Here is a 21,029-nt window from a genome sequence, read left to right as displayed (position 1 = left end):
GGTGCAATAAACATGGGTGTGCAGATGTCTTTATGAGGTGGTGATTTCATTTTCTTTGGGTATATACCCAGAAGAGGAATTGCTGGGTCGTATGGTAATTCTTTCTATTTTTAATTTCTTTAGAAATCTTCATACTGTTTTCCATAATGGCTCCACCAATCTATATTCCCTCAAACAGTATACAAGGGTTCCCTCTTCTCCACATCCTCACCAATAATTTGTTATCTCCTGTCTTTTTGATAATAGCTTTCCTAACAAGGTGTTATCTCACAGTAGTGTTGATTTACATTTCCCTGATGATTAGTGATGTTGAGCACCTTTTCATATTGTTGGTCATTTTTATATTTTCTTTGAAAAAGTGTCTATTCACCTTGCCCATTTTTAATCAGGCTATATTTTCTTGCTATTGAGTTGTATGAGTTCTTTATAAATTTTGAATATTAACACCTTATCAGATATGTGATTTGCAAATGTTTTTCCCAATCTGTAGGTTTTTTTCTTTTATTGATTGTTTCCTTTGCTATGCAGAACTTTCTTAGTTTGATGTAGTCCCATTTATTTATTTTTGCTCTTTTATTCTGAACTTTTGGTGTGATACCCAAGAATCATTGCCCAGGGCGATGTTACGGCACTTTCCTTCTATGATTTCTTCTAGGAGTTTTATAGTTTCAGATTTTATGCTTAGGTCTTTTATTCATTTTGAGTTGATTTTTGTGTATGGTGTAAGATAAGAGTCCAATTTCATTCTTTTGGATGTGGAATTCCAGTTTTCCCAGCACCCGTTTATTGAAGAGACTACCTTTTCCCCTTTGCGTCTTCTTGGACCCTTGTTAAAACTTAATTGACTGTATATGTTTGGATTTATTTCTGGGATTTGTATTCTGTTCTGCTGGTCTGTGTGTCTGTTTTTATGCCAGTATTATACTGTTTTGATTACATTGCTAATACTAATTTGATTACCTTTCTGTGTGATGCCTTCAACTTTAGTTTTTCTTTTTCAGAATTGCTTTGGCCATTTGGGGTCTTTTGTGGTTCCATATGAAGTTTAGGATTTCTATTTCTGTGAAAAATATTGTTGAGATTTTGATGGGGGTTGCTTTGGGTAGTGTGGGCTTCATCACAATACTAAATTTTTTGATCCATGAGCATGGAATATCCTTCCATTTATTTGTGTCCTCTTGAATCTCTTTCACCAATGTTTTATAGTTTTTAGTGTCCAGGTCTTTTACCTCCTTGGTTTAATTTATTCCTAAGTATTTCATTTGATTTTTTTGATGCTATCATAAATGAGATTGTTTTCTTGACTTTTTTAGGCTAGGTTGTTTGTGTATAGAAATGCCACGGATTTTTATATGTTGATTTTGTACTTTATAACTTTTCTGAATTTATTTATTACTTCTAATAGTTTTTTTTTTTGGTGGAATCTTTGAGGTTTTCTACATACAAAATCATGTCATCTGCAAGTACAGATAATTTTGCTTCTTCCTTTCTGATTTGGATGCTTATTATTTCTTTTTCTTGTCAGATTGCTCTTGCTGGTGCTTCCAGTACTATGCTGAATAGAAGTGGTGAGAGTGGGCATCCCTACCTTGTACTAGATCTTAGAGGAAAAGCTTTCCGTTTTTCCCCATTGATTATGATGTTAACTGTGAACTTTTTATAAATGGCCTTTATTATATTGAGGAAATTTTCTTCTATACCTAAACTCTTGAGAGTTTTTATCAAGAAAGGATGCTGAACTTTGTCAAATGCTTTTTCTGCAGCAATTGAAATGATCATGTGGTTTTTGTCTTTCAGTCTGTTAATGTTATTTATGTATCACATTGATTGATTTACATACGTTAAACCACCCTTACCTACCAGGAATAAATCCCACTTGATCATGGTGTGTAGTCTTTTTGATATATTGTGAATTTGGTTTGGTAATATTTTATTGAGGATGTTTACATCAATGTTCATCAGAGATTCCTGGCCTGTAATTTTCTTTTTTGTGTAGAGTCTTCGTGTGGCGCAGGTATCAAGGTGATACTGGCCTCATAAAATATGTTAGAAAGTATCCCCGCTAGCTGATTTTTTTTTTTGGAAGAGTTTAAGAAGTATTGGTATTAATTCTTTGAGAGTTTCATGGAATTCAGCCATGAAACCATCTGGTCCTGGGGTTTTCTTTGCAGGGAAGTTTTTAATTACTACTTCAATCTCTGTGTTTATTATAGATCTGTTCAGGCTTTCTGTTTCTTCCTGATTCAATATTGGTAGTTTATATTTTTCTAGGAATTTATCCATTTTCTCTAGGTTATCAAATTTTTGACACATAATTATTCATAATAGTCCCTTTTGATACTTTTTATTTCTTAGGTGTCTGTTGTAATTTTTTTGTTTTCATTTCTGATTTTAGATATTTGAGTCTTCTGTTTTTTCTCAGTCTAACTTTTGTTGATTTTGTTTGATTTTTCAAAAAAACAACTCTTAGCTTTATTGATTTCCCCTTCCTGATGGCTTTTCTATCCTCTGTTTGATTTATTTCTGTTCTGATCTTTATTATTTTCTTCCTTCTGCTAACTTTGGGTTTAGTTTGTTATTTTTCCAGTTCCTTGAAGCATAATGTCAGGCTACTTATTTGAGATCTTTCTTCTTTTATAATGTAGGCATTTATTGCTATAAACTTCCCTCTTAGAACTGTTTTTGGATATTTTGAATTTGTTGAAATCTTTATAGTCTAGTAGAGAGGTTCTCATTGTAGGAGACATTTGGATGTGTGCATTTTTGGCTGTTGTAAGGATGTGCTGCAGGGGAGAATGAGGGAATTACTGGAATTTATGCCACTATGCCGGGGGCCAAGTTTGCTAAAGGTCAGGACTTGCATAAGGGAACTCCACACAAAGAATTGTTTTGCCTGTAATATGATTAATACCGCCAGTGAAAATTCACCTAATATATGATTAACTTTTAAAAGTGTTCCATGGGCACTTGAAAAGAAGGACTATTTCTCTCTGTGTAGAACAAATTTTGAAATATGCAAAATGTCCATATTACTTGTCTACTTGATTTGCATTCATCTTAGAGAGTTCTGTTAAGGTCTTTCAATATAATTATGCTTTTATTAGTTTCTGAAAACTGATTGGACTCCTTCAATACAGTAGAAAATGCATATTATTTGTGAAACCAAAAAAGACGACCTTGAAGAAAGAGTATACTAACATGAAATGACAAGAGGATGATTTAAAAAAGAAGCTAAGATGAGAAAGGATTACATGGAAAGATAGGAAAAATGTACCTATCAGAGTAACGAGCACAATTAAGACTGCAGGAGAATCAAGGCAGTGAAGGATGCTCCACAACACGAAGGAATAAATAGTTGAAGAAATGATGAAGTAAATGATAAGTGTGGAGATAGGGAATAGGAATTCCAGCTAAAAATTATAGAAATTTCTGAGAAAGTAAACCAGTATAACTGTTACAGAAACAATGATCAAAGGAAACTTGTGATTTAAAAAATATTATATATGCACTATTAATGATAAAAGGCCAATACCCATATATACACAGGCAAGAATTCTGAACCGTGGGAAGGCCCGAAGAAATCTTACAAGCATCCAGGCGCAAATTAGAATAATCTTATTTTACCTATAAAAATGGAAGCTGAATTCAGATTTCTTTCTTGCAATAAAGGAAAAATATAGTAACTAGGGATTACATATTGCCTCTGTTACTGTGGCGTGAAGACAGCAGAAAGACATTCTTAGATATGGTAGAGTGGATAATGCACTGCTAATATTGTCTTTGGAATAAATATACTTGAAAACACACTCTAGGCAACCAGCAAATGAGTCACAATGTACAATCCAGGATTAGAGAAGTTGCTATATAAAGGAATTATCTGTGAGCATTATAACCAGCCAAATACAGAGGTGAACAGAAAGAAACGTATGTTTATAAATCTAAGAATTACTCTACACTAGAAGATAAGAATAACAATAGGTAGGCCTAAAAGTCCAGATTATATTAACAGAGGCTGAAAAGTGGGAGAAAAAGGTGAGGGTAAGTAAAACAATTCTAAATTCCCTGTGTTACTTTAGAGGAGGGGCAGAAAACCGTTTTTTTGTTCTTGACTTTCTTAATATAGAAAAAATACGTTTATATAACTTAGACTTCAAATTAAAGTGCAAACCTTCCAAATTGTTGTATAGTTAGGGTTATGGTTTATAAAGGAGAAAGGAAAAATAAAAGACAAGAAAATGAGCATTAAAAGAAAGGAAGAAAGGGAGGGAGGGAGGAAAGAGGAAGGAAGACAGCAAGAATGGAAGGATGGAAGGAGGGAAGGAGAGAAGTCCAAACAGGAAAACCATTAGGGTCTAACAGGAAAATCACTGTTATGTCTAATGATGTACATGTTAGGTGAGGCAATGAGTGTACTCTTTTAAACTAGCTTATTAAAAGATACACTCTCACACTGGTTTTCTTACAATCCCTCATTTCACTCAGTTCCCCCCTCCTTCCCCCTTTATTTTTATAATCCCATCCTCTTGTCTTTCTACATTCATCAGTTGTTTCCTGTGACTTACTCCTCTAATTTCACAAATGTCATGTATTTTGATATATTGAGGATGCCAAAATGTTTTTAGAAATTGTATGATTTGTAGAAGTATTTTCAAAATGTCTGCTGTCCCATTGATGACCAGGCTGCTGTTTCATTTGTTTTTCATGTTTTTCCTTCTGTGTCTTCTCATCCTCCAATGAGGTAAAATCCATCCACACCTGCCATTTGCCAACAGAGCAAAAAGGCACATCTGCCTTGAGTCTGCTCGTGGTCCATCTGGATGCTGGTAAAATTGTGATTTTAAATCTCTGGTTGCAGCTTAGGTTGCTGTGCCCAGCTGCCATTTCAGTTTTGAGTGTCTAGCGGACATTCACTCCTGAGGCTCTGCTGTGCTGGTTCGGATTTGATACCTATAACTGATGTAGTTCTGGGGACAAGCCTTTCAGGGCTCTTAGCATCACACCTCTGTCTCCACTGTGAGGATTTGCTTGCAGGAGTACATCTTTATTGCTCGTATCTGCCTCCTTTCTGTGCAGTTGTTTTCTAAGAGTTGCAGCCTCTGAAGAGATGCAGAAAGAAGTCTGACGGCAGTTGAGTAACGCATTTGAACTGCCTCAAGAAACAGTGTTGTTGCTCAAGGAGATGGGGACTCTGGTTTCTGGGTGATTTTTTCCTTTTATCTCTGAGTCAAGGGGCTGCCTTCCATCTAGATCTAAGTCTGCCCCTGTGCTGTTTCAGTACGCAAAGCTTGCATGGCCGCTGATAACAGTAGGTCCTCGAATGACATCATTTCATTCAACATCGTGTTTTTTAATTTTTAATTTTTTTAATTTTTATTTTTAGAGACAGGATCTCATTTTGTTGCCCAGGCTGGAGTGCAGTGGCATGATCACTGCTCACTGCCACCTTGAATTCCTGGGCTCAAGGGATCCTCCCACCTCAGCCTCCTGAGTAACAGACTACAGGTGCATGCCACCATGCCCAGCTAATGTTTAAATTTTCTGTAGAGATGGGGTCTTGCCATCTTGCCCAGGCTGGTCTTAAACTCCTGGGCTCAAGAGATTCCTCTCGGCCTCCCAAAGTGCCAGGATTACAGGTGTGAGCCACCACGCTGGGCTCAATGTCATTTTATCATAACATCGATGAGAAACAAAAGAAAGGATTCCCAGCTAGGGCCACTGTCTGTATGGAGTTTGTTTGTCTTCCCCCATCTGCGTGGGTTTTCTGCAGACACTCCGGTTTCCTCTGCATCTCACAGATACGCATGTTAGGTTATCTACGTGGTTCCACTGTGAGTGCGTGTGGGTGCGTCTGAGTGCACCTTGCCATGGCATCCTGTCCAGGGTGCGTTCCTGCCTGGAACTCTGAGCTGCCAAGAGAGACTCTGGCCACCCGAGACTCTGAATTGGAATAAGCTGGTAAATAATTACCTTATTTATTTTTATTAATTTTTCGTAAATATACTTATAGCCCACATTTATGTCAGTGTTTAATATTAGAAGTGTTTTGGTCTTTTATTTAGAAGTTTAATAATGTTTTTGTGACCAGAAATGTGCCATAGAAACTTAATTCTTATTTATATTTATAAGACTGTGGTAAAATTGGTTTTGTTATATGTCGTTTTGCTTAAAGTCGCAGTTTCCAAGAATCTATAGATGATGTTAAGAGAGAATTTACTATACTTGTGTAGGACATCTAAAAATTGTACAGTTCAGTATTCAGAAATGAGGCTCTTTTTCCCTTTCTGTTTCTCCCTGCCTTTTCTCAGGGTGGTGTCTGGGTTCGGGAGGACGCCTGTGTAGCATCATGGCCTGGGGGTGGTGGGGGGTGGCGCGTGCATCTGGTCCTTGCTGTTCTCTCAGAGGCATCCTGTCCCGCTTGGTCTGTGGATATGGGAAGCCAGCTGGGGCGTCTGCTGACTTGTAGCTGGTCCCATTTAGCCTTTGCCATCTGCCAGCAGATGCTGATGTTCTATGTGGTCCCTGCCACATCCTCTCTGGTGGGAGGCTGTGTGCCACCCCCTCATCGCGACCCCAGTCATCTTCACAGGGGCGTGTGAGAGCTTCTGGTCTCCTTCAAGCACAGGCCAGCCAACCATGGGGAACTGTGTGTGTGTGTGTGTGTGTGTGTGTGTGTGTGTCTGTGACTGGGGGAGGGGGGAGAGAGAGACAGATGACTTCAGCCCCTGTCTCGCTGTAAGCATGCCACACTGCCTTTGCTTCTCTGCAGCTGTCATGGGTGGATCGAGAGCACCGTGTTCCTGTGTGCGGGGTCTCCCTTCAGTTCCAGGTGTACAGTGAGGCAGAGCTCACTCTGCTCTGGGCTTCTCCGTCCTCTTCAGATTCTCTATGCACCTCCAGGATTTCACCTCCAGGGGCTGTGCCGGGGAGCAGCTTAATACCTGTATCACTTGTGTCTGCTCTAAACTCATCCCCTCTGCAGTCTTCTAGGTCCTCTAGATCCTTATTTGGGATGGGTTTTAATTTCTTCCATGGGTGGCAGTGAGCAATTTAAATCACATCCTGCAGTCATCCTTTTTCAGGACTCACATGAAAAACTGCTCAATCATCACAGTTTTGGCTCATGATCTCTAAAGGGAGATTTTTTTTTTCCTTCTCACATGAATGTTTGTAGTGAAGAGAGGAATTTTAAAAATTTTCTTATTAACTTTTAATTTTGATGTAACTTCAGATTTGAAGTCAAAGGAAAAGTACAAAGGATTCTCAAATACTCTATATCCAGAGTCTCCAAATGTTGAAATTTTACCACATTCTCTTTTCTCTCTCCCTCTCCACATAAGGACACACATATACACGCATACATGCACGATTATACATATAAATCAGGAAATGATTGTTATGCAATTATCAATAGGCTTTATTGAGATTTTGCCAATTGTCAGAAGAAAAATCTCAGGCTATGCATTATAATTCCCGTCATACCTTTTAGTCTCTGTGTTTTATGACATAGACATTTTTGAAGATAGTAGGCCTATTATTTTGTACCATGTCCTCTAGTTTGGGTTGGTTTGTTTCTGCTCGGTTAGGTTCAGGTTATGTGTTTTTGGCAGGAATCCCACAGAAGTGATAGTGTCCTTCTCAATGGATCAGATCAGGAAATGCGTGATGGTGATGGTCCCGATACTCACAATGTTAACTTTAGATGAAAATGGTGTCTACCAGGTTTCTCCATGGTAAAGTTACTATTTTTCCTTTGGTAATTAATAAATTATCTTGTGGGGGAGATAGATGCTTTGAGGCTATTATCCTATTATTCCTCAAACTGTCACCCACTAGTTTTATCGTTCATTGATGATACTTACCTGAGTCAGTTATTATGATGGCTACTAAATGGTTAATTCCATAATTTCTTCTACATTATTTCTGAAAAAGAAGGAAGAACTTTCTAAAGGGAGACTTTTGGAATTCAGAAATTTTTTTTTCCCTCAAGGGTTAGCCTCTTGCAACTGAATGCCCAACTTTTAAACTCTTGTCTTTTAAACTCAAAGCTGATCGATGGCACCCTTGTTGTAGGTAGTACCCACCTCTCTCTGAGGCAGTGAATACCACTGGGATGATGGGCAAAGAGCCACAGGGTCACAAGAGTAATTTCACCTTCTTCTTTACCACCTGCGTGACACTGGCCTCAGATAGTCGCTGATCACCTGTGAGGGTTTGCAGTATTGTAAATTTTCATATTTTTATGTCTTTACAGGTATTTTAGTATAAAATTGAGTGAAATGGTTATCCTAAAGGAATTATGGGATAGAAAATAAATGTATTACCACTTCAGGACTATGATGTAAATGTAACTTAAACTGATAATAAAATGTTGCCAAATTACTGACTTGCTGAGCCTACTTTTAATGAATATTGAAGATCTCTTAATAGTGGTTGCACCAAAAAAATGAAAGTTCAAAAACAATTTTAAACCTTTTTGTTTTCTAAGTAGTTTACCCCTCTCTCCCCAGGCTTACACCACAAATTTGCTTGATTAACTCATCAAAGATTGTACAAAGACTAACAGTATAATGTCAACCCCAGTTCCTAATTCATTATTATGAACTCCAAATTAGGGAATTGGTGTTGATGAATTAGTGTTTATAGCAGAAGTTTTGTGTTTTGAATTTGGTGGTTGTGTGTTGAGGGTAAATGTATCTTCTGCCTGCTTTCTTTGTCTGTATCAGCTCATAGGGGGTGTCTGAACTTGGTTTGCTTTCTGGGAGAGGTGGTGGATCCTGTAATATCCTCAAGACTTCCCATGTTTTCTGAGGCAGAACCATTTCTGTGCCACAACGTAGCAGATTCTCTCACGTTAGGGTATAGAGACACACTTGTAATAAAATGTTTATGTTAGCAGCATCTTGCAAATATACAGTGTCCAAATTAGCTAGTAGGAGATCATAAAAATAAACTACATTGAAACAAAGAAGTTGAAAAACACAATGTCCTATTTTCTTTATGGAGGTGCCAAGAAAATACATCAGAAAAGAAGAAAGTTAATTGCTAAGAGTCTCCCAAGTTATCTCTCACATGCTTTCATCTTAATGACTGATCACATATTTGAAGTCTCCACCCTGAGGACCTAAAGAAAATCACAATTATATTTACTCAGTGTGCATATTCTCTGTATTATGAGCATCAAGATTTGGGTGCATTGTCTCTGGAGAGTTAATGTGATATTTTAGCACACTGTTACACGTTTTTTTTTGTGCTTAAGTTCTAGGGAAATGCTGTTTAACTATCTTAGCTCCTATAGTTTGTTTCATTGGCTCGTCTATACAAAGATGATTGTCATTTCTACTTGGAGGTGACATTGACATTGTCTTAAGAAATTTGTATGTCTGGAGGGGATTGAGGAATACTGGAGAGAATATTAAATGTTATCTTTTAAAAACAACTTTGTAGACAACTTAATTTATTTTGTGAGCATTGAACAGATGATTTTTTAAATCAACAGGTCCTTCTCATGAGAATGAAGACAACTTTTCCTCCGTGTTTCATACTCAGATCCCTCCCGAAGAATATGAAAAGCAGATGCAGAAACTCAGTAAAGGTATGTTTTAATTTGTGTGATTATACATATTTTCACAAGGGAATACTAGCTGTATACAGAAATATTCATAAATGAAATAAGTTCATGTAATTTAATCCAAAGGTAAGTGGAAGCAAGTAGGGTTCAAGATGACACAAGACTGGTCATTGTTGCAGCTAATTGCTGAGAATCTGTTATGCCCTTCTACTTTAGATGCTTGACATTTTGTATAATAATAAAGAGTTTTTTTAAAAGCTGGCTGCAAGTAATAAGAACCTGGCTTCAGCAGAAACAAACCTGTGAAAAGGATTTTGGTGGGAGGCAGCTTTCTTTGGTTCCCAAGAGCACATGCTGTGGTTAGTCATTCAGAGGTTGGCTCAATTCTGCAATCCTAGAGAAGAGCCTGAGTGATCCAGCTGGGTCAGGGGCCTACGCCTGGCTCAACCAACTTGTCCAACCCAGCAAGGTTTGGGGTCATTCTGGGAACATGGCAGCTATATCACTGCCAGACTGGAGAGGAGAAGAGGACATTTACAGTGAAGACAGTTCTGGCCAGATAACCCAATGTGTTTCCCCTGCTATTTATTAGAAACGTATTTTAAAGAAGCTCTATGATAAATATAAACATGGCTGTGTTCAATTTGTATTTTTTTAAATGTTGTATTGCTTACGAGTATATGAAACTTCAGCTGAATGAATAAACAAACCTCATATTTCAACTTAAAAGACAGTATACAACTTGAATTATGGGAAGAAGTGTTATATCTTGTATCTATTAGGCCACTTACCAAAAAAGTAACTCATACTTTAACTATTGGTAGTTGATTTAAAAGATAATTATGTGACTGTTAAAAAATAAAACCCCAGGTTTAAAGTGTAGGTTTATTTGCCTATAAGCTTATATAACTTAAATTTGAGTAAAATTTTTTTTTACTCAAATTTACTCAAATTTTTTGTTTAAAAATATTTTAATGTGACACAGAGAAAATGAGATATTTTATAAAGGGGAATATGAATCCACAAGTATTTTTCTTATTCTTATTTTGAGCACTCAGTGTCTGAATATCTCAGACATTGACTCAAGCCTCTTCCGAATGGTTGAGGAAAATTGGCCAACTGAGATGGGCTCTAGGGGTTTGTATAGATGGGAGCCAGGACATGGGACACTAATTCCCAGACCTTGCTCAAAAGACAGTCTAAACAAAATGCACTGTTCAGAAGGGGTGATGGCAAATTAATAGAATAGCAGGGATGACCTAGTCGTTAGGGAAATTTTTGTTTTGTGTCAAGACTGAAATAAAATATATATTTTAAAGTCTCCCTAACATCAGCAATTTCTTCATCTCATGTCTGTCTTGAAGTTCTATTGATATTTCCCATCATTCTCATGGAATCAACAGGAAGAAGTTTGATACATGATAATGAATTACACAAGAAGTTTTATGAGAACTTCATTCGAAGTTACAGTAGCACATTTATCTTTTTAAGAATAGATCTCCATTATATATGAGGTTTCTGGATCTGGAATGTAGAAGTTAGTTCTTCTGTGTGTGTTTTATTTCTTATATACTTTAATATATGCTTAAAGTGGGCTTTTAGCATAATTGACACTTATAATTACGAAAAATTTTTGAACTTTCTTAATATTAGATTTTACCTGTGATGTGGAAAGAAATGAGTCATTGATCAAAGCAGGAAAGAAACCTTTCTCAAATACAGAAAAGATTGAGCTCAGGGGTAAACACAACCAGGATTTTATTAAGAGAAACATTGAGGTATGTACTTAGAAATTCAGAAGCGAGAATTTGGGGCTAAATGAGCTGAAAAAATGGCAATGGTTTTTTCAGTTCAGTGTCTTGAAATATTTTTTCAACCATCATAAATGTATAAATGATTGAATTAGTAGATATAATAAAAGAAAACTTTTATAAACCAGTACTTCATTATTTCTATGTTCAACCCATTACATCCTATCCTATCCTATCTCCTTTTAAAATTGCTAGGTGCATCTATCATTTATTTCACTATCCAGAAATAGTCTGTTTCCTGCAATTTGCAAAACATTTATTTAGATAATAGCTTTGGACAACGTTTCTCAGACTTTAAATTGCGTATTGGTAAAAATTTTTTTTTTTAAGTAATAAGACTGATTTTATAGCTAGTACATTTACAACTTTGAATGGAAAATGCTCCTGGCAGCAGCTGGGCTGGAGAAGCCAACTGGTTGTCTGCCTCTTCGCTGAACCTCCCAGCAGCTGGTCACTGGCCTTGATTAGCTTCCACTTCAAGCACCCATCTTTGGTCTTACAGGCCTTGCAACCTGACTTGGTTTGTCTTTAAGGCAGACTTACACTAAACAAGGGCAAAGGGGTTGCTGGGTTAGACCAGAATGCGAGTTAATTAATTTGCAACAAGAAATGTAGTGAGGAGGACAGAAGCTCTGCACACCCCTTAAACAGCGTCACTAGAAAACTGCATGGGCAAGTGTGGAGTATTGACAAGAGAGAGTTAAGTAATTTTTTACACTTCAAGCCTGATGCTTTCCCCATAATTGGCAGATCATTTCCAGGCAGACTGGATCCATGGGACAGCCTGCCACTGCCAGGACTGGCCTCTGGGACGCTCGACTTTTGTGCTCCACGTTCATATGATCTTCTTCAGGAAACCTTCTCCATCTCGATCTGTCTCTGTCTTTGCATTGGCCAGTTGTATGTTTATTTACTGCTCAATTTTCCTAGAGCAGTAGAGTTCCCCCCTTATCCAGGTTCTTGCTGACACAGCAGGTCTACTGTAGATTTCTCTTTCCCCTTTTTAATAGTAACTGAATATTTAAATTCCTCATATGGTAGTCTTGACATTTAAAAGCACTTTCATTTAGTGGATCAGTACCCCAAAGAAAGTGGCAAGAAGATTTCTTCCAAATGTCTCAGCAAGGATGTTTTTGCATTTATATTTTTTTATCTATGATAGAGAGGTTTGAAAACTGCTCATATTAATTTTTAATAAAATGTCTGTTGGAATGGTTAACAGGAAGGCCTGCTTATAGGGATATCTTTGAATATTAGAGAATGGCCCTATACAAAAATTTTTGCGTCAAATAAAATTACCTAGCAAATGTAAAATGCCTAATCTCGCAACTTTTCTCTTTGGGTATCTGTAGTGTAGAAGTCTCAGGTTCCATTTTTATTTTCCTGAACTGTGATTTTCTTTGATTATATAATATTTCCATTAATAAATTCTGCAGTTGGCCAAGGAATCAAGAAACCCAGTAGTTATGATTGAGAGAGAGAAGAAAAGGCTGGTTGAGCTTTTGAAGGACTTGGATGAGAAAGATTCTGGGCTCTCCAGTTCTGAGGTACGTAAACTCTGATAGAGAACTCTACACTTCTTAATTTTGATTTTAAAAAATCATGTTATTGACCCAGTAGCACAAATTTACAATAATTTTTCAGATTCTGAGACATTATTCTCTGACTTAAAGAAAATCCTGTTTTACTAACACAGAACAGATAACAAAATACCGCATATTCTCACTTTTAAGTGGGAACTAAATGATGAGAACACATGGACTCATAGAGGGGAGTGACACACACTGGGGCCTGTTGGAGAGTAGAGGTTGGGAGGAGGGAGAGGATCAGGACAAATAACTAATGAGTATTAGGCTTAATACCTGGGTAAAAAAAAAATCTGCACAACAAACCCCCATGACACAAATTTACCTGTGTAACAAACCTGCACATGTAACCTCTGAACTTAACATATAAGTTAATTTTTTAAATCCTGTTTTGTACAATTATTTTTATTGAAGTTTTCAAATTTATTCTTGGTCAATTCTTTATTGACTTTCGGAGGATTATTTAATGTCATTTTAAGAGTGTTTACACATTGCTTATCAAAATAACTTCTGCCTGTGATGTGATGTACTTATTACTGATGACATATGAATGTGTTTTTCTGTCTCCTTTTCTTACTGTCCCTAAACTGGTTTTGTGGTGTTTCAGTGTAGTCTTCAGTAATCCCAAAGAATTCCATCCTGTTCCTGCCCAGTTAACTTTGAGCAGCCACTTCCCTGGAGAGTCCTGGGGTTGACAGGAGGGCCTGCTTATGGTGATAAGTCTGGGTGGGGACAGACTACACTGAAAGAGGGGAACAGCATGTAATGGGGGTGGGGTGGGGCAAATGCAGGTATTTATAGGGCCCAGGAAGGTCACCTAAAGAGTGCTGTGCCACTGTTTGCACTTGTTTACATATTAAACTTGAGGAATATTCTTTGCTTCCATGAAGAAATACACTCTCCTATGTTCCTTGAAGCACTTAGCTCTTTTGTATATCTTGTATTCCCCTGCATTTAATAAGGACATGATGGATTGAATGCTGCTGGGACCTTGCCCATATCCCCTTTCCCTGACACCTGTCTGTGCATCCATGCCCCAGCCCTGTGCTAAGGGTGCACAGCTGTCCCCTTCCCCGGAGAATTTCCCTGAGCCAGACAGCCCAGGATATCACTCCCTCCTCACCCCGGGCCCTTTATCTAAAGGTGAGAGTAGCTCTGTGGGGCATTGTGTCCTCCAGAGCTTCCCCAGGGATCAGACTGAAGCTGGTCTTCAGCTGAGACCACATCCTCGCTTGGCCCTGTGCCCTTGCCCTCAGCTGTTTTCCTCACGTCCCTGGTCCCAAAGGCACTCTCCCAATAAATCACTTGAACAAGAATCCTTGTCTTCGTTTCCACATCTAGGGACACAGAGATTCAGAGCGTAGTTTTTTTGCTGTAGGTCCAAAAGCAGTGCGTGTGCAGTGATGCCTGTGGCCCACAGGGGAGGGCGTGCCCATCCAGCGGGAGCTAACAGTCTGTCCGCTGGTGGCTGCTGCATGGAAATCTCAGGCCAGGCCTGCCTGGATCCTCCAATTTTTCAAGGAAAGCTAGAAATTCAGATTTTTTTTGTGTGGGAAATATTAAACTTGTAACATGTTCACAACCGCTCCTATTTAAAAAAGTTCTGCGTGGGCAAACAAAATATCCCTCCCTTCCACCAAAAACCAAACACATATCTACAGAATATCAGAGATAATAATCTTCTAAATAATCCTTCCTGAGATGGTGAGGTCCCAGCGGGGGCTGTGTCTAGGAGCAGGTGAAGGTGTTGCTATGCCTGGGGCTGATGCAGTAGGGGAAATGGGTGGGTGAGGGAAACTGCTAAATGCCCACATAATTCTGAGATATTTTAGCTTCGCTGATTCATGGTATAGTCATGTGCCACATAATGATGTTTTGGTCAACATTCTTATATGGCAGTGGTCCCATAAGATAATAATGGAGCTGAAAAATTCCTGTCACCTAGTGACACGGTAGCTCTATATTTTAGAGTGTGCTCCTTGTACTTATTATAAAAGAGTGAATTGTAAAACAGCTTCAGGCAGGTCCTTCAGGAGGAATTTCAGAAGCAGGCGTTGTTATCATAGGAGATGACAGCTCCATGCGTGTTACTGCCCTAAAGACCTTCCAGTGGGACAAGATATGGAGTGGAAGACAGTGATATTGATGATCCTGACCTGTGTAGGCCTAGGCTAGTGTGTGCATTTGTGTCTTAGTTTTTCACAAAATCTTAAAAATAAAAAAAGAAAATTTTAAATAGGAAAAAGCTTATAAAGAAAGAAAATATTTCTCTACAGCTGTATACTGTGTTTGTATTTTAAGCTAAGTGTTATTATAAGAGAGTGAAAAAGTTAAACAAATTTAAAAGTTTTAAAAGTAAAAAAGTTATACAGTAAACTAAAATTCATTTATTATTAAATAAAGATATTTTAAAATAAATTTAGTGTTGCCTAAATGTACAGTGTTTATAAAGTCTACAGTAGCAGCCAGTAATGCCCTAGGCGTTCACATTCACTCACCACTCAAGCACTGACTCACCAGAGCAGCTTGCAGTCCTGCAAGCTCCAGTTATGGTTAAGTGCCCTATACAGGTGTGCCATTAAAAATATTTTTATACCATATTTTTATTGTACCTTTTCTATGTTTTAATATGTTTAGATTCACAAATACTTCCCATTGTGTTACAATCACCTACAACACAGTAACTACAAAACATGCTGCACAGGTTTATAGCCCAGGAGCAATAGGCTTTACGATGTGGCCCAGGTGTGTAATACACTCTACCGTCTAGGTTTGGGAAGGACACCCAGTGATTTCTGCACAATGACAGAATTGCCTAGTGATACCTGTCTTAGAACATATATCCCTGTCATTAAGCGACACATAACTGTAATGTGTCTGCTTTATTAACAAAAGCTTAGATACCAGTAAGAATTAAGGGATCTGGGTTTCATTCTGGTTTTGTTATTAATTGTGAAGTTCAGTACTGCTACCCATGGTCTCACTGCATATCGAACTATGGCGATAGATTTTCTTTATACATTCTAGGAATGCTTTCATAATGACTTTTTGTTAATAATACTGCCTTTTGCACATTATTTTTGTTAGTATTTATGTCGTCTTTCTATTTTAAAGTCATGTCTGTCATTTTAGTTTTTGATCTTTTACAGGTACTGTGTAGCTGGGCGTTTGCTGTTGCTTTTGTGTCTTTATCTTTGTTTTGTCATCCTTTATCTTTTGTTATTATCAATATGAGGATATTTAATTTACTCACAATCATTATGACCACATACTTTTTGAATCTTTTCCTGACATCAAACTTTATATTTTATTTATCATATTTGTTTTTGTTTATCTCCCTATTCCCTTGTGGTTTGGAAACTTAATATCCTATTTCTGATCTGGTGTACTGTTAACCTTCAAGTTTTAAAAATATATTACAATTCATATTTTCTTTTCAACTTCCATAATTAGTTTCTAAAATTTCATATTTTAACAAGATTGGATCTTTGGTGTACTTTTATTTCCCTTGTGTTTCATTTTCTTTCCTCCAGGATATATTGAAATCATCTGGAATTTTAGTTCTGGAATATTACGCATTTTAATCTTAACCTTTAAAAATAGTATGCTTCTTGTATGTTAGGAATCTCTCTCAACAAAAGTTAGCCAAAATTTTTAGCTGCACCATTAACTGTGTGTTTGGACTCAACAAATCATTTATTTGTATAAATCATTCCTTGAATTATTTTTCTGGAACTTTTTTGAAAAATTTTGCACCAAGAAATAGTGGAGTGTGGATAATTTTTGAGTGTTTGTGTATTCAAATATTTACTTTTTCCTCATTTGAATGTTAGCTTAGCAGATAACTAAATTCTGCATGCAAAATCCTTTGTTTATTGAAGCATGTAGAATTTCCCCCTTATTTTGGAGCTCTCAATTTTATCAGATTGTATTTGTGTGTGTCTTTAAAAACATTTCAGTTCCTGCTTGGTGCCTTGTAGGCTCTTTCTTTTTTTTTTTCTTTCTTTTTTTTTTTTTTTTGAGACGGAGTCTCGCTTCGTTGCCCAGGCTGGAGTGCAGTGGTGTGATCTCCGCTCACTACAAGCTCCGCCTCCCGGGTTCACGCCATTCTCCTCCTCAGCCTGCCGAGTAGCTGGGACTACAGGCGCCCGCCACCACACCCAAGCTAGTTTTTTGTATTTTTTAGTAGAGACGGGGTTTCACCGTGTTAGCCAGGATGGTCTCAATCTCCTGACCTCGTGATCCGCCCGTCTCGGCCTCCCAAAGTGCTGGGATTACAGGCTTGAGCCACCGCGCCCGGCCCTTGTAGGCTCTTTCTATCTGAAGGTTTAAATCTTCCTTCAGCTCAGAAGTTTATGTTTTTTATTTCTTCCTTTCCATCATCTCTTTTTTCTCCTTTTGGGATACCTGTAAATGGGGTAACAAGAAATCCAGGGGTGAGCAGCTTATGTTTTTCTGTCCTCGGGTTCTGCGTTCCTTTGTGGATTTTGTCTTTAGGTTTGCGAGATTGCCGCTGCATCTGTAGGCAGTGTGTCCATCTTCCAGGCAGACAAGAGGAGGGAAGGATAAAGAGCGAAGAGACTCTCCTCTGAGGCTTTGCTTTTTCACTGGGGATGGAATGGTGTCCCCAGGACTTCTACCTGCATCTCACCGGCCAAGCTGTACACATAGCCGTTTGTTCAGTATGTTGCTGCAAGTGAGAAGGGGGAGTCAGGTATATGGCTTTCTCTTTTTTTGTAGTAGAGGTAGAAATGGGGATCATGTCAGTCAGTAGACAGTGTCTGCCACAGATGGCTATAGGACCTCTTGGATCTCTCTTCCAGGTCTTATAACATCTTTCTCATAATGTTAACCTTTTTTGCCATTTTGTACATATAAGCTCATTATACAGTTTTCTAAGTTGGGTTTCAACCATGTCTATTCTGCTGCTTAGCTACGCAGCTCTCTTTTGAGATTTTTAAAGACAATTGTTTTTAGACCCAGCGTGGTGATTCACGCATGTAATCTCAGCACTTTGGGAGGCCAAGGTGGGATGATCACTTGGGGCTAGGAGTTTGAGACCACCCTGGCCAATATGGTGAAACCCCATCTCTACTAAAAATACAATAATTAGCCAGGTGTGGTGGCGCACGCCTGTAATCCCAGCTACTTAGGAGGCTGAGGCAGGAGAATCGCTTGAACCTGGGAGGTGGAAGTTGCAGTGAGCCAAGATTGTGCCATCGCACTCCAGCCTGGGCAACAGAGCGAGACTCCATCTCAAAAAAAAAAAAAAAATATATATATATATATTTACACTAATATTTACTGAGCGTTCTTTCTGCAAGTCCTCTTATCTGATGTGGGAGGTGAACGTAGAAATTCTAGAGTCAGATGGATGGTGGCAAATGTTAGAATAGAAATTCAGAGGAAGAAGCAGTGCAGCAGGAAAAGTTTAGGAAAACTTTGAAGAAGGAATCTATTTACTATATTCTCAAATCATACCAAACTTCTTGCTGTTCCTCAAATTCTCTGTGTTCTTTTAAATATCTGTGTTTTCAAATGTGCCCTTTCCTTTATGAAGTGCCCCACAATCTCATCTTTGACAAATAAATGCACAACTTAAAGAAAGTGACTAAAATGATAATTATGTTTTAATTCCCCCTGAACTCCTCTTCTCTGGTTGTTCTTTTTAGTGGCATGCATAATTTTTTTTTTTTTTTTGAGATGGAGTTTCACTCTTGTCGCCCAGGCTGGAGTGCAATGGCACGATCTTGGCTCACTGCAAGCTCTGCCTCCCAGGTTCAAGTGATTCTTCTGCCTCAGCCTCCCAAGTAGCTGGGATTACAGGTGCCTGCCACTGCACTATACTAATTTTGTATTTTTAGTAGAGACAGGGTTTCACCATGTTGGCCAGGCTGGTCTTGAACTCCTGACCTCAGGTGATCTGCCCACCTTGGCCTCCCAAAGTGCTGGGATTATAGGTGCGAGGCACCGTGCCCAGCCGTCATGCATAATTTTATGGATGTAACATTCTCTTGAATCTCTCTAGGATAGGGGACTGGTACCTGTTGGTCCCATGGCCTGTTAGGAACTGGGCTGCACAGCAGGAGGGGATGAGCGGTATGCTAGCGAGCATTACCACCTGAGCTGAGCCCCCTGTCACATCAGCCGCACATTAGATTCTCACAGGAGCACGAACCCTATTGTGAACTGCACATGGGTGGGATCTAGGTTGTCTGCTCTTTTTGAGAATCTAATGCCCGATGATCTGAGGTAGAACGATTTCATCCTGAAACCATCCTTTCTAACCTTGCCCCCCAGTCCATGGAATAATTGTCTTCCAAGAAACCTGTCCCTGGTGCCAAAAATGTTGGGGACTATTGCTCTAGGATACTTATTTAGAATTTAAAAAATATTTTCATCTGTGTTGGGAACTCACACTTGCAATGAATGGCACCCCCTAAGCTGTCTCTACTACCACCCTCACCAGTGAAATGGGTTTAGATCAGATCTCAGGTCACTCACATCTGGTAGTACTGAGTCGGGGAGTCTGGTGGTGTGGACCCTTAGTTACCTGCATGAACCCTACCTGTAAAGGATGCTGGTGAAGAGCATTTTCTGTTCTATCTTGGAAAGGTAAGATTCCTAAAAGCTAGAAGTTCCCCACACATAGCAAGGGTGTGTAGAGGTGCTACACAGATAGAAAAAAAGGATGCCATTTACTACCTCTTACATACATTATTTCTGTAATGGTGTAGTGCATGAAACATTTACATTTCTGTTGAATTTAATCTGACATGCTCTTTTAACTTCAGCGTCATTTGAAAATAATCCCATTCAGACAAGAATTTAAAATCTATTAGCCGCTATTTCATCATCGATTTCATAGCTTTACTTTTCTGTGATTCTTTGTTATTTATCATTTGGGCTATATGGTATTAACATCACCTTTATTTAGGAAAAATTACTAGAGTTTGTGAGTAATTAGGTAATATATTTTAAAAATTATGCATAACTTTTTTTTTTAAGCTGTTCATGTTTATTTTCAACGGAGAGCAATGGAATTTAAATCAGAACCTGGACTTCTGTCAGTTTATTAGAGTTGTGTGCCTTTAGCTACCTGAACCTCACTGAGGCTCAATTTCTTTATACCAACTTACAAGTGTATTTAAGAACATTCATGACTATATCATAATCCTTATATTGATATACTACAATCTACCCACTTTCCCCCTATTTTTAGATGTTTTATGATAAATAGCATGGCAATAAATTTTTTATCAGTCATTGTTCTGGGTTGCAAGTAACAAAGATGGACTTTGGCTAAAGCAACACAAAATGAATTTATTGGGAGTTGTGAGTAGTCCATAGACTCAATGGGAAGTTTGGGGAACCAGGTTTGTACACCAGGCAGATGTCCAGGCAGCCATAGACATGGCTTTAGGAACAGCCTGGTTAGGGGCTGGCTGCCCCTGGCTCCACCAGACGTTTGTTCTCCAAGAGATGCTCATTGCTGCTACCATCACTGTCTCCATTAATCATTTCCCTGCAGCTTTGCTTCTGTCCCTCAAGGTTCGGGGTGTTTGCTTTCGATTAGCCGAATCTAGGTCATCTGTTTGTCTCGATGTCAGAGAGTGGAGAGGAGTGTCTTGTCGTGATCCTTCCCTGCCAAGACCCACACACTGTTTGGTTTCACTGAAACAGGGACTGTGAATGCCAGGGTCAAGAGGATAAAAATATAAAAGTCTTGCTGCATAAAGTTTTTACCTGTAATGCCTCTGATGATCACCTAGGGCTTAATTCCTGGTATTAGCATCTTGAAATCAAAATGTATGAAATAAGTTTCGTTGCCCTCTACTTGCCACGTTATTCCAAATATTCTTCATGATGCTTCTGTCCTCTTTTTGCACTAATGCTTCCCTTTATGACCTTATCCATTCTCACAGCCCCCAGGGTTTGAACCACTGTAGATATGTGGGTAAGTCAAGTGTATTTATTTCAATCCCAAGTCTCTATCTTGAATTTCACATAAAAGAATTTAACTGCCTAACATAATCTGTGGATATCCTAGGGGGATGTCTGCCA

General features: G+C 38.4%; 1 protein-coding gene across 1 annotated transcript in view; it reads left to right on the top strand.

Annotated features, from left to right (window-relative positions):
- The window catches only part of FSIP1 (fibrous sheath interacting protein 1), a 194,369-nt gene that overhangs the window by 33,069 nt on the left and 140,271 nt on the right, over positions 1-21,029 (top strand). Inside the window, exons 6-8 of the mRNA XM_001092473.5 lie at positions 9,497-9,592; positions 11,222-11,346; positions 12,816-12,926. Of these exons, the coding sequence (XP_001092473.3) occupies positions 9,497-9,592; positions 11,222-11,346; positions 12,816-12,926 (332 nt within the window). The remainder of the gene's footprint in view (positions 1-9,496; positions 9,593-11,221; positions 11,347-12,815; positions 12,927-21,029) is intronic.

Source organism: Macaca mulatta, chromosome 7, assembly GCF_049350105.2.
Source record: "Macaca mulatta isolate MMU2019108-1 chromosome 7, T2T-MMU8v2.0, whole genome shotgun sequence".
Lineage (NCBI taxonomy): Eukaryota > Metazoa > Chordata > Mammalia > Primates > Cercopithecidae > Macaca > Macaca mulatta.
Note: the sequence above shows the minus strand (reverse complement) of the source record. Positions and strands in the feature narration are given on the sequence as shown.